Source organism: Larimichthys crocea, chromosome VI (assembly GCF_000972845.2).
Source record: "Larimichthys crocea isolate SSNF chromosome VI, L_crocea_2.0, whole genome shotgun sequence".
NCBI classification, from domain to species: Eukaryota; Metazoa; Chordata; class Actinopteri; family Sciaenidae; genus Larimichthys; species Larimichthys crocea.
Window position 1 is genome coordinate 9,794,345 of NC_040016.1, and position 13,026 is coordinate 9,807,370.

The 13,026-nt window shown below is 39.3% G+C and overlaps 2 protein-coding genes across 8 annotated transcripts in view; one reads left to right on the forward strand and one right to left on the reverse strand.

The window, feature by feature from the left end:
* Positions 1–568: 568 nt before the first annotated feature.
* Positions 569–10,082, forward strand: eps8l3a (EPS8 signaling adaptor L3a). The gene is made up of 19 exons (XM_019269539.2): positions 569–726; positions 1,363–1,449; positions 1,552–1,625; positions 1,707–1,771; positions 1,860–2,018; positions 2,905–3,051; positions 3,140–3,204; positions 3,297–3,376; positions 3,450–3,607; positions 3,744–3,852; positions 3,942–4,015; positions 4,153–4,227; positions 4,552–4,697; positions 4,888–5,157; positions 5,254–5,344; positions 5,422–5,532; positions 5,978–6,063; positions 6,729–6,861; positions 6,981–10,082. The coding sequence occupies exons 2-19, from the start codon at positions 1,385–1,387 to the stop codon at positions 6,990–6,992; spliced, it is 1,920 nt and encodes a 639-aa protein (XP_019125084.2). The 5' UTR covers positions 569–726; positions 1,363–1,384; the 3' UTR covers positions 6,993–10,082.
* The window catches only part of ampd2a (adenosine monophosphate deaminase 2a), a 33,241-nt gene continuing 27,552 nt past the window's right edge, over positions 7,338–13,026 (reverse strand). For all 7 annotated transcript variants that reach the window (XM_027278764.1, XM_027278765.1, XM_027278766.1 and 4 more), the window contains 3 exons: positions 12,406–12,579; positions 12,181–12,291; positions 7,338–11,969 (listed from right to left, as the gene is read on the reverse strand). In XM_027278764.1, the coding sequence (XP_027134565.1) occupies positions 11,754–11,969; positions 12,181–12,291; positions 12,406–12,579 (501 nt within the window). In that variant the 3' untranslated portion in view covers positions 7,338–11,753. The remainder of the gene's footprint in view (positions 11,970–12,180; positions 12,292–12,405; positions 12,580–13,026) is intronic.

The following is a 13,026-nucleotide window of genomic DNA, read 5'->3' on the forward strand; positions in this document are numbered from 1 at the left end:
ATATTGACAGAGATTTGAAACGCTACAGCTTGATAACACAGATACTTCCTATCTGTAGGATATTGTATTGACCCTATTAGGGGACATGCGGAAAGACACATTAAAGCATTTCAAACTGGATGTTGAAAAGAGATTAACTTGACTTTGGTAGATTTTGTTTAGACATATGTAACTAAGTACAATAAAATGGTTGTTTTACAAAGGTATGACCCTCCCTGAGGTTCAGTTTGTAACAGTTAATATCAGTTCATTAAAAGCAATGAACACTGCTTTGTCTCTTCTTTAATTTTTAATTCTAATTTTAATTCTAATTTTCAATAATTGTGTACCTAACTTGTTGATGGATATAATCCACATTGTTAAACAATTAAACAAAGCTTTCTATGAGCAAAAGGGAAATGTTGAAGCTTTATGGCTGAATAATTGAAATACCACAATGTTGTAGGCTGGAAATAATGACAAGCACTGATAGGATAAGGTGATTTCCTCAGTATCTGGTAACCTTTGCTCAGGTGGGATGCCACACTAGAGATCTCACACCCTCAACAGAATTGGTTCAGATCGTTAAGCTACTGACACTGGACTTTGTTCTTCTCCTTTTACGAGGAAGTCTTGGGTGTATCGTGTTGTTGACTTAGGTACGGGATTAAAATATGCGTTGTATTCGTACCAAACGGTAAAATAACACAGAAGGAAGTAACAACATTCAAGTGCCAGACAATTAAGGTAAGACAATTAATCTCCACAGTAAACTGAATATGTGTTTGTGGATATCATCTTTGAGTAGATCATCTGCAGTGACGGGTTTGTGTGTGTTTGTTTCATTTAAGTTCATTCAAACAAAATCACCACAATTGTCTTTACAGTGAAACAAGATCTGGACAGACAGAGAGAAGAAGTCTGACTTAACGTAAAATGTTCTGTGAAATCTGTGCGTGAACTATATCAGCATCGTTTCGTTGTATTCGAACAGATCATTTACCTTCGGAATGATTTACTGATCTACATTTGTGGTATGAGACAGTCAACAAAGTTTTATTTAAATGTATCAATTTTTTTAGGTGAAACAGCAACATAAAGATTGTTCACTTTGCTGTGCTGCCACATGATTATAACTAGTTGGTTATTAACCACAGCTATCTATTAACTTATTGCTAATAACAAAGTGTGCTTTTAACATGGACAGTATTTGTTTCTGAGTTTTCTCATTGTTAAACTTTAGCCACCTTTGAAGAAAGACTGATGGCACGACCAACATTGGAAAATAAAGGATTTATTGATTTATTTCAGATGCAGGATGCTGACACAGCTCATACCACTGACTTCACACATTTATGATGTGTATATCATATGATATTGCAGGTGTGTTCAGTCAGTACTGACGATGTTCACGAGTAACAGTCTCTCTGGCAATGACAACATCAGCTATGCAGATTCAATCCTGTCCAAGTATGTATACACAGTTTTATGAGGTTCATTGATCAGTTGTTTGATGACTTTATTTATCAGCAGATGATCAATGTTTTAATTTCTTCAATTATGTTGTGACAGTGGTTACTCCCTCATGGATGACGCGTCATCACAGGTATCAAATCTGTCGAGGCCCAGCGCAAAGTTAATCTACTGTAAGTCGACACTGCTGTACTTGACATAATCAGCTATTATATATTTTTTGAATATTGAAGACTGGCTTATATTCTTAACAGTGCAAAGGAAAGAGTACGCAGCATCGATAAACAAGATGTTGGACAAACTTCAGTACAAAGTGGAGGTATCATACGTAACATTATCCGCATAAATATGACCCTTTCTGAATCATTCTGTATATAATGTGTCTCTTTAATGTCTCTCTGCTACAGCACTTGTTCACTTGTGACCTGGATGGGAAGGAGTTAAAAAATATAGCCGACTGCGTGGAGCGGCTGAAGCTGCTGGATGGGATAGGTCGTGTGTGGGGTCAGAGCATGCTGCTGGAGGTGCGAGGTCCTAAACTGCTGCTCACGGACATTGAAACCAAAGTAAGTACAAAATAAAATATAAATCTGATGGGTTTAGTTTCTTCCAGGACAGCAATGACCTCACCCATGGAATAAGAGGTCAATGAATGATTAGATAAGTATGAAAAAAGATAGAAACAATAAATATTTATGGGTTCCATGCTGTGTTTCCACTTCTACGCAGATGACGCTCAGCTCTATATTTAAGACTGTCCTTTGAAGTGACATCATAAAAACACCTGACTTTAACATGAAAGACCACTGTTTGCTTCCAGTTTCCTGACACAATCCTACATCGGTTTCTTTTAACTATGTCTAAGATTGTTCCCAATCTAAATCCATATGGTTATTATTGTAATCATGAAGACGAAGATGCCTAAGTCTTAACAAAGTAGTCATTTAAACCCAAACCAAGATGTTTCCCTAACCTTCACAAAGTAATTTACATTTCCCTCGACCTAACCAAGTTGTTTTTGTGTCTAAACCTGACCAAACCTCAACCATAGTGTGGTCACATCATAACATAGGCAGATTTATTTTTCAACGACACTAACAAGTGATTTCATCCTTGCTATAGGATACTGTATCTCTGCTTCAGCTGATTATCTGACTCCCGTCGACAATCTTGCAATCTTTTAGAATTCAGAGACTTTAAGGGGTCAAAATTTTGTCTTGACTAAAATAAAGACACAACAGAGATTTTAACCGACCACCTGCAGACTCTGGAACAGTCTGTAGATTTGAGAATCTTCCACTTACTTATAATTAAGAATATAAATAAAATCAATCTTTTCAAACTTGACTTTAAATAAAAGCATTATTTTTTCTCACTTATCTGTGTATGTGTAGAGTCTATGAAGTCTGTGATGTAGTTTATACGTATGAAACCATGTTATGTTTTTTGCAGGAGGAGCTGGAGTCCATGGCTCTCAGTGACATCCTGGAGCTAAAGGCTGTGCTGGACTCTGGAGTGTGGAGCTCCCTGCTCACAGTGGCAGTCCAACAAGAGAGAGAACACACCGCCGTCTTCATGTTCCAGTGTGAAGATGTCAGGGTGAGGACAAACACATGGAAACGGCTGTTAATCGTGACTGTTGAGTAAAAGAAACAGTGAGTGCATGTTGCTTTGTTGGTGTTTACAGGCTGATTATGTTCAGAAGAATCTCTCACTTGCACTGTCACGTAAGAAAGAGGATTCAAGCGTCAGGTAAGAAGCAGAATAAATACCTGAAACTTCATTTATTTATTTATTTATTTGCCTTTTCTTTCTAAAATTGTCCCACACACTTTTTGAAGCAGTCATGGAGGATTCAAAGCTGAACCTAAAGAGCAGAAGCCTGCGTTTGACCCTGTGCCCCTGTGGACGTCTCCTGACTATGGTGAGAGAGACCTTACAGGTCTTGAATTTATAAATAATGATGGGATGTATATGAACCTTCAGTTTCTTTGTAGATATGGATGAGGGTGGCACCCCCGAGCCTGAACTCTTTGTACATATGGAGGTGCAGGAGGAGGAGGAAGAGGAGGAGGAACCGTCACAGCAGTTTTTCACCACAGAAGAAGAAGATTTGCCTCCTCCACGCCGATACACAGAGGTGGACAGGAATGTAGTGAGTGTCCTTTTGAATTCAGACACAGGATATGTGGAAGCTATATTTCATACACTGATTAGCTGCGGCATGTTTTGGTTTTTAGGATACATGTGTAGTAACAGAGAAAAAATATGGACATGACTTTTCTTTCCAGGATATCTTGAATCACATTTTAGGCGACATAGAAATCTTCATTGGACAAGTATCTGCGGTCGTTGCTAAAAATGCAAAGAAAAAGAAGAAGAAGAAGAAAAAACAAAAAGGTACTTTAATGCAGAAGGCCTACAAACACATAGACACACACGGTATCTAACTTACACATCAACTTCATGTTTTTATTTTATTGTTTCAGCCGTGGACGGCATGCCCTCTGCAGAAGAATTTGTAACGTGTCTCCAGAAGATCAAATTTGGTTTCAACCTTCTGGTACGTATCCTTAATCACATTTACACTTATGATTGATGATTGATGTTATTCCTGTTGACTGTAGTGTACAGTGTGTGTGTGTGTGAGACACATTTGCTGCTGTGTATTATGTATTCAAATGTTTTTCATTTTAACAGGGGGAGCTCAATGGAAACATTAATAATCCCAGTGCTCCTGAACTCGTTCACTCGTTATTCTCCACATTAAATTTTGTAAGTGACTAAATCTGTTCAATTTGAATCATCTTTGATAGTTGTGATTTTAAATAACCTGAACACATATAACTTTTAGGATTTTAGTACTAATAATCACAGTTAAAACAATCAAAATATAATTAAAACCACATGGTATCACAAGCTGTATTATAGATCTTTCATTTTGAAAGATAAATTGCTGTGTTCTGTTATTGAATTACTGCCAATTTATATTTTTACATTTTTATTCATGAATTTATTGATATATATTTGATATTAGTGTTTGCAAATTCTGAGACTACTGCACTTCTTTTTTGTTAAAAGTATATGTTTCCTCATCAGGTGGTCTCTCACTGTCCTGAGGATCTGCCAATGACCATTGTGGCACCGCTGCTGATCCCTCAGGCAATCCGTCTGATGAGCGAAGAGGCCTCTGCAGAGGAGGACCAACTGTGGCAGTCTCTGGGAGACGCCTGGAACATCCCCAGGTAAGATAAATGACTACTGCACCTAATAAGCTGCTTTTATTATTTGCAACATCTCACAAGTACTGTACATTAGTGCAGAAGTATTGCAAGTATGAAGTATGTCCACTTTATGCTACTTTACTTTCTAATGCACTTAATTTATTTGACAGCTTTAAATAACATCTGTTATGATTCTGAAAATAATTACCAGCACTAAATGGCCAGAAGACGATGAGGACATCCCGACATTCACTCCAGAGTTCTTTGATGGCTGGCAGCCCCCTGAGGTGTCTGCAACACCTGAACCCAGAGAACCGGTGATCAGACGGCGACAGAGTCCAAAACCTGGACCCAGTAAGGTCAATCATCACACCAAACCACCACCAGTGCAGCCTCCTGGACCCAGTAAGGTCAATCATCATCCCAACCAACCCCCAGTGCAGCCTCCAGCCCCCAAGTGGAAACCACAAAACCCCCCACGGTACGTATAAGCACACACAACTGCGATTCGACGTCATGTAAATGTTTTAAACCTTAAAGGTTTTTGATGTACTTTGATTTTTGTTTTGTTTTTTAGCCCACGTGAACCGCAGTACATGCGCGTTATGGCTGACTTCATTTCAAGAAACGACAGAGAGCTCACCGTCAGAGCAGGAGACACAGTTGACGTGAGTATTAGTGACATGAACCAACATATTCTCTCTGTTATTTTCTCCATTATATCAACTCTTTTGTCTGTCCACAGCTACTGGACAAGTCAAAGCAGTGGTGGAAAGTAAGGGACAGCAGAGGGGACGAGGGCTACGTGCCCAATAACGTCCTGGGGGCTGATACTAATGATGAGCAACCTATCCAGGTGGGTGCCACTAACACTTAACTCACTCAACTTAGGCTTTAGTATCACAGGAAGACTCCACAGCTGTAAAAGTAATGATGATCCCATCAATGAGCAGCAAAGGTAAAGCAGCAACTTTACTGTGAGAAAATAGAAACGTCAGTCTCAGATTACACTTTTACTCAAGCAGGACTCAATGAAATGAGCACTTACCTGTTACACAACATGCTTGTGAGTAAATTATGTGTCACTTCTCAGTGACTTTGACCTTCTGGCTGACATTTACCTGAGAGGGAAATTCACCACTGTGGTGGGAAAATACAAATATGATCAAAATGATGACAAAATGTCAAATATATTTGGAAGCTGCATCATTTCAAAAAAACTGAATGACATCTCTGTAACCTTTCATGTTAAGGCTAATGGCATCGCTGGCGTAATAACATCTTTGCATACATGTTCTCAGAGAAGTGAAGGTCCTCCTGTCCTAACAAAGAAGTCTAAGCCTGCACAAGTGAAACACTGGCTCGAAGACAAGGGCTTTAGCCCAATGTAAGTACATACATTAGATATAATACATAAATATCGTATTTAAAAATTAAAATTCAAAAAGTTCATCTAAGGTGGTAAAACCTACTGAAATCTATTGAGCTTTGTCTCTTGTCATAAGTTTATTCCATTATGTAAACATTTGTTTACAGCAGCGTTTAATGATGCATGTACATGAGCCGCTTTAAAAAACTAATTTTCGGTGTGTGGATCTGCATTACAAAACCATGAAGTGTTGTGGTTTTTATGTTTGTGTTATTTTTGCCACACTTGCTTGAACACATCAACTTTAGTTTACCTGTCTCGAGGAGTACGACTACTGCTGTCTGGTTCCGGAGAAACCCTGATGATGTCATAACCCTGATGATGTTAGGGTTGACTTTATGTTGCCAGGGTAATTTTATCTTATCTTGGTGTGGACTTGAGACTTAGATCTTTGAACACCTGTTCTCCGGGCTTGAAAGAAGTATTTATGATGCAGGGGGTGTCTAATTAAAGATACTGCTGAGCATTATGGGAAATGTAGGATGTGTTTTTGGAGCTTTGGTGTCAGGAGTTTTCCAATTTCCAACCTGAACTTAATCAACGCACGTTACACTTTGTCTAACTTTTAATGTTAGAACGAACCTGATAATTGATTAACGACAGATCAACGTTACTTCTTGCAGCACTGTACGCTGTCTGGGCGTGTTGAGCGGCTCCATGCTCCTGAGTATGACCAGAGAGGAACTGAAGATAGTGTGCCCAGAAGAAGGAGGGCGAGTCTTCTACCAGTTACAAGCAGTAAAGTCCGAACTGGCTGTAAGTGACAGTGTAGTTTCGCTTGTCTCCAATGGAGATTTATTTATTTATTATCACACTGATGAATGCTGGTGTAAACACAGACACCTCTCTGACTGTTTTGTGTTTCATCAATGTAGGCTGCCAGTTAAATGAGACCGACAGCGCACGCAGCAAGAGAACATCACGGAGGAAGAGGAGGAAATCACTGTTGACTGAAACAAGTCACCAGTGACCAAATGCTGTGAACAAACAGGGTTAAGCCATGAGTGACATTTACAGCTTATTTGGCCTTAGTGCGACATAAAATCAGCTGGCAAGCTATATCATAAAATGCATTTAGACAATTTATCCAGCAATTCTGTGCTAATAAGATATTTAACAAAGTGTAATGGTATGAATTATGTAACAAGAATGGGGTGAGTAATAATTAATGTATTCACTATGTAAACGTAAATGTAATGTAAATAAAAGCTACGTTTGACTCATTACAAAGATTTAGTGAATAAACATGCTTTATTTCATTGTCCAGACATTACACATGAACCTTATCAGAAGCATTTGAATCTGTTTAACACTGGCAATCCATTTCAGGCAAAAAACAAAAAAACTAAACATGGCTACAGGTGAATGGACATAAAATTAAAACTATAAATCAAAAAGTGTGAAAAAGTGACAAGACTGTAAAAACAAAGATAGACACAAATATCTCGAGTGTGAACGTCAGAATACTCGATAAATGCACTGTAAAGTTACTGCACAGAAATAATTCAGTCTGAAGGAAACTGTGAACGATGAATCTGTGAGTAGAATATATTTTTAGTAAGTGGTATGATTTGGGTTGCCATTCAAATAATCACTGTTTACTGCTCAGAGGATAACAGTAAATGGTCTGTTGTCTATCGCATGTCAAGTGCAATTATTTACTGGAATTAATCAATTAGTTGATGGAGACAAAATAATCAGTAATAATTGTGGTAAAAGTTCTTTTAAATCACTGATAAAATGATAAAATTTTGGCCAAAACAAACAATTTGAATACGTCAACACCCCTTACACTACGAGGAATTCTTATGGGAATATTTCACTATTTTTTTCTGATATTTTATAGACCAAACAATTAATGGATTAATCCAGAAAATAGTCAGTAGATTAATAAATAGTGAAAATAATCATGTCCCTACTGTTGCTGAACACGGAGCAGCAACACGACAAAGATTAGTATGTGTGAGGTAGGGTGCACTACGCTGTGAGTGGCTCTGTGGTAAAGACAACATGAATCCACGAAGTGGACACAAATATAGTAAACAACAAGTTGTAAAGATGAACGGATAAAAAAAAAGGTTCAGGTCAGTCCAGACGAACTGTCTCTCAGTGATAAGGTACCATCATCAAACGATAAGCCATAATCAACCTTACAAAATGTTACAAAGTAGTCAACAGGATGAGAGAAAATGAAGCTGCAGTAATCAGACATTAATATACTTTGTGCAAGTTTAGATTAAAATGAGTCTTTTTAACCAAAACACACACACACAAAAAAAAAGAACCAACTCTTAAGATGAGATGTAGATATCAGGGTGTTGTGTGTGTGCAGAGGTCGGTTTCTGACTGTAGAGACAGCTTACGGTATCTATCATGTTCCTGTCTATCATGGGCGCAATAGGTGTACTATCATAATAAACAAAGGATGATCAGTAATAAGAAAAAATAATGGCTAAATATGCAGAACAGACACTAAAAATGTAGAATTAACAAACAATAAAACCATATTGGAAAAAAAACTCTATTGTCATAACATAATGCCAATTCACGAAAATCAACAGCAGCAAAACTAAGTGTTAAACCTTGACATCAATATATTGTGAATATAAAATTTCTTATCTCTATATCGCCCTTACAAAAATACACTTTGTACATGAAATCCACGAGTTTCCCCATGTTCAGCACGCAACTTCAACGCATCGCTCGAACACTTTAGAAGCTACTCTATTGTTGCTTGAACAAAGCCGGCTTCCCCTCTTTAATCGCCTAAAGCAACACATGTGTACATACTAATACATTACAGGTGCTTATTCGAATAAAGGCTGACGTTTTCTGATTGGCTCTCCTCGTTCTTGGCATCAACTTTTACTCGACAGTCTTACGTGTAAGAAGAATGCTCACAGTTTGAAGGTGAAGTTGGACTGTGTCTGGTGGCGGGTTGTGATAAGATGATGAGTGTACGATACAAAATGTGATGCCAGCTTTGGGATTTTTTTTTGTTTGTTTTTTCTTAAATGCTACAAGAACCATGCAACAGTCTTAACCATGACCCAGCATGGTTTGCTCATTTCTACATGGTGATCTGAATCGAAAGCTGGTCGGCAGCCCTGAATTAGTTAAGATGCTTCACAAAAACAGCTTGCTCTAAGCAACTCATTCTCTCCTGCCATCCATTATTCATGCAGGCATGCACAAAAAAAGCACTTATAAGTAGTGAACTAGAAACAAATCAACTTTTTTTTCCCCCTCACATGAAGGCCAAGGTAAAAGCTATTTTACACCGAGCGAGCAGCTAGGTGGTTTCAGTTCCATTGGTGTGTGGATATTACAACAGCGCAGAGGTCTACCGTGTATGACTGAGTTCTTGCAGGTGATAAGAGACAAAAACTGGGCATGCAGTGCCCAAAAGCTGAAAATGAAAAGGCACTGTGAAGTATTGGCTTGGTGCATATGTACAGTGGACTGCATGCAAAAAGGGGGAAAACATGACGAAGGAATGAGTGAAATGAAGGCCGTAAGGAGGGAGAGGGGGTCCGTATCTGCATGGCCATCATGAGGTAACATTAACAGCGTTCTCCTCGGACGATGCTGAATTACATCTACGTTTATTTGTGCTGTGCAATCTACAATGCACATTTTTTCCCTTTATGAGTCTTCTGTACCATCGAAGCGAGATGATTTTCAACATTCATTGGAGCTCATTTCATTCGCAGATAAAAGAAAACAACTTGCTTCATGGAATGTTTGCAGTCAACCACAGTTAGTCTGCTTCTCTCCTGACCTGAAGCTGAGCTGATTTAAAAATCACGGAAGAACGATTTTGTTGAGTGCAAATAAATGATCTGACACCACGCCAGGCACCATGCATGGCTGTTGTGATGTTCAGCGCTGCAGCATTCGGAGAAACGCTATCCCCTCTTGTTACAGGACTTGTCATTCAATCACTCTATATCTGAAAGCCTTTAAGCCGCCCTGAAGCGGCTTAAAACGTGAAACCTGTCGTGTAGGTACGTCCAACCATCACTGATAACTCTACTGTATTATTTCAATAAAAGTGCATCAGCAATCCTTCATTATAAGTTTTTTAGAATCAAGACCGTAGATGCATTAAGTTCAGTCAAGCAGCCTGACTATAGTGGAAGATAGGCAAGGTACAGAGCAGGTTTGCTGTGAATAATGTGCTGGTTGTCAGTGTTTCTATAGTACACAGATACTACAGAGATACTACACAGTAAGTCATGTGAGTTCAAACATATCATCTGGATCATCTGATATTAAGTGTCTCTGTTGAGTGTTTCCCTGCTTCTCCTTCACACAAAAAAATTCCTGGAGTTGGTAAACTCTGCTAACCCTCATAATGCTGACTGAAGCTGAACATCAAGCAAACTTATAGAAGAAGAGCTGGGGGGGGGGGGGGACCTTGAATATAAATTTAGAAATTTAACGTCAGAGCTCCAGTGCTCCGGCTGTATCCTTGGCTTTTTAGTAGCTGTGCAGCTGTCAGTGTGCAGCATACTTCTATAGTGACGGTTGGTGGCGTTTATAGGATGATGACAGAATTACAATCACAGCACATCTCTTCAGTGACATGCTGGATGGAGCACGGCGTTGGGGATTTACAGGACAAGTCCAGGGGTCTCATTTATAAAACAGTGTGTAGGAGCCATACTGTAGGCTTCCACTAAAATAAAAACCATTAATAAATGTGTGTGTACGTACACCTGCAGGCAGCTTTCCCGTTATAGACCACAGTCCGCCTGGAAATGTGTGAGCGAGGCTCAGCCTCATATCCAGCCCTCCACACGTCCGCATTCAACCATAAACGGTCAATCATGGCAACGACAGAGACGACAACGAAAAATATGTGAGGTGGAGGTTAGAAAGCACAGATTGTTTAAGAGCCACAGCAGCGAGGTCACAAATACAACAAAATGCAGCAAGTTTCAAAGAGTTATATTATTCCTAAAATGGACTTTAGGCAGGAAGGTAAACATTATAAGTTGTCAAACACACACCTCTTGGTGAATTAACCCTGGTGCCAGCTGGTTACCAGAAACCCAGAGAGATTTATGGCCTTCTTGTGTTTTCACTGGGATGGCACAGTCTGGTTGGGTCACTCTATGTTGGTTTAGCACACAGATCCAAGGACTAGGAAATCTAAAACTGATTTTGTTTTTGTTCATTTACAACAATCCACTGGCCATATATGCCTAGTTTTAGACAATACAATGAAAGATAAGATCCCACATCGGGGAAATTCACTTGTCACAACAGCTCATATAATTTTGGATTTCTACAACCGATGGTGATTCCATGATCAGCCCTGTCCTCTGAGCTCTGGGGATGAAATATTAAGCAGACTTTTATTTAAGATTAGAGTTGGTCTCTATCTTTCGTTAAGACCAAGTTGAAATAACACTCATCACGCTCAATAACAATCTGGCTTCAATTCACCACCTCACCATCTGTGTCACTTATTTTCCCGTCTCCAAAATGTTTTGTTCACATGGGTCAGAGTTTTTTTTTTTTTTTTTAGGTGCGCACATTTTGTTTTCATAGATTGCGTGCAAAGTGGCCTATGCATCTTTCAGGCCCCGTTTTGTGTGTACACAATGGTTATAAATGAGACCCTAGGGTGCTTGGTCATTTCAGCGTCCTCCCGGGAGAGGGGCCATGGTCAGAGAGTCCTCCTCATCAATCGTGTCCAGCTCTTCAGTGCGCACAGCTTGAGTGATGAGTTGAAGCTCCTCAGAGAGGGTCTCGCTGCGGTATGCCACGCGGATATCAGGGACGTTGGTACGGCGGATGTCGTTGCTCACGGGGCCCTCCTTAGAATAACTGGGGCCCAGCCAATAGCTTTTGGCCTGGAAGGAGGTGAAACTACATGAGTAGGAAGCTCATAAACACAGAAAGAAACACAATATCTGACTGACACCTTTTGGACATGTTTTCAGCAAAGTGTCAATTTACTACTAATGAGTCTGAGGGACATGACAGAGAATATACTGTGTCACATAAAGTGAGATGTCAGTGTGCCACCTGATTTAATCCACAAAATGAGAGGATCTAGTTTACCTTGTGTGAAAACCCACTCATGAGGACGCTGTTTCTTGCCAGCTCGCACATGTCACAAGAACTTAGTTTCCACACCTGAGTAGCGATACTGTACTCCTCCATCAGAGGCTCCTGGGCACAGACAAACACACAGAAAATAAGTCATCTTGTCACTTCTGGTAATTTTTGTTGCAGTCTATTCTTTAAATGCATGTGTGGATTCACACAAACGTCCTTTATACCGACCTTGGTGAAGTGGAACTGAAGAGGATCATCAGTGGACAGAGAGACAATGAGGCCCCTGGACAGGTATTCTGGCAGTGGGTTGCGATGGTAACTGAGGAACAGGCTGTTGTTACTCAGCGGTGACATGGCGATGCCAATTTGAGCCAGGTAGTATAGATACTGTAGCACCGGGGCCTGGTGAATATCAAACAGAGAGCATGAGAGACAGAGACTGACAATACAGACAATCGTTATCTGCACGCAGCATTCATTTCAAACTGGGACTTTTCTACCTTGGTCTGCTTTTATAAATATTGTAAATATTGTGAAAAATAGCTCTATGTTGTTTTTCATGTATGGTTTTATTTTGTGGGAATACGTTTCCTGTGTTTTGGTCATCAGTGTTTGTTGATTAGGACTGTAAATTTGAGCCTTCGACTTGTTTGTAATTCCAACAGTGAAACCCAAGAGGGAAACAATAATCTGTTTTATGTTTCCTAAACTACACTGTTGCCCATAAAGTTGGAATAAAATATTTTTCTCATGAAATGATTGTGACAATGTGATTTATTCTTGATAGATAGTGTGTATCTTCTCAAAACCTTTTAACAATTAACCTTGATGTGTATAAAAATAAAAAGA

Excerpts from the sequence above, each read along its gene's own strand:
- eps8l3a (XM_019269539.2), top strand. The coding sequence starts at position 1,385 with ATGTTCACGAGTAACAGTCTCTCTGGCAATGACAACATCAGCTATGCA. Across the intron at positions 3,052-3,139 it reads TCCAGTGTGAAGATGTCAGG|GCTGATTATGTTCAGAAGAA; the intron begins GTGAGGACAAAC and ends TGGTGTTTACAG. Across the intron at positions 3,377-3,449 it reads GTGGACGTCTCCTGACTATG|ATATGGATGAGGGTGGCACC; the intron begins GTGAGAGAGACC and ends GTTTCTTTGTAG.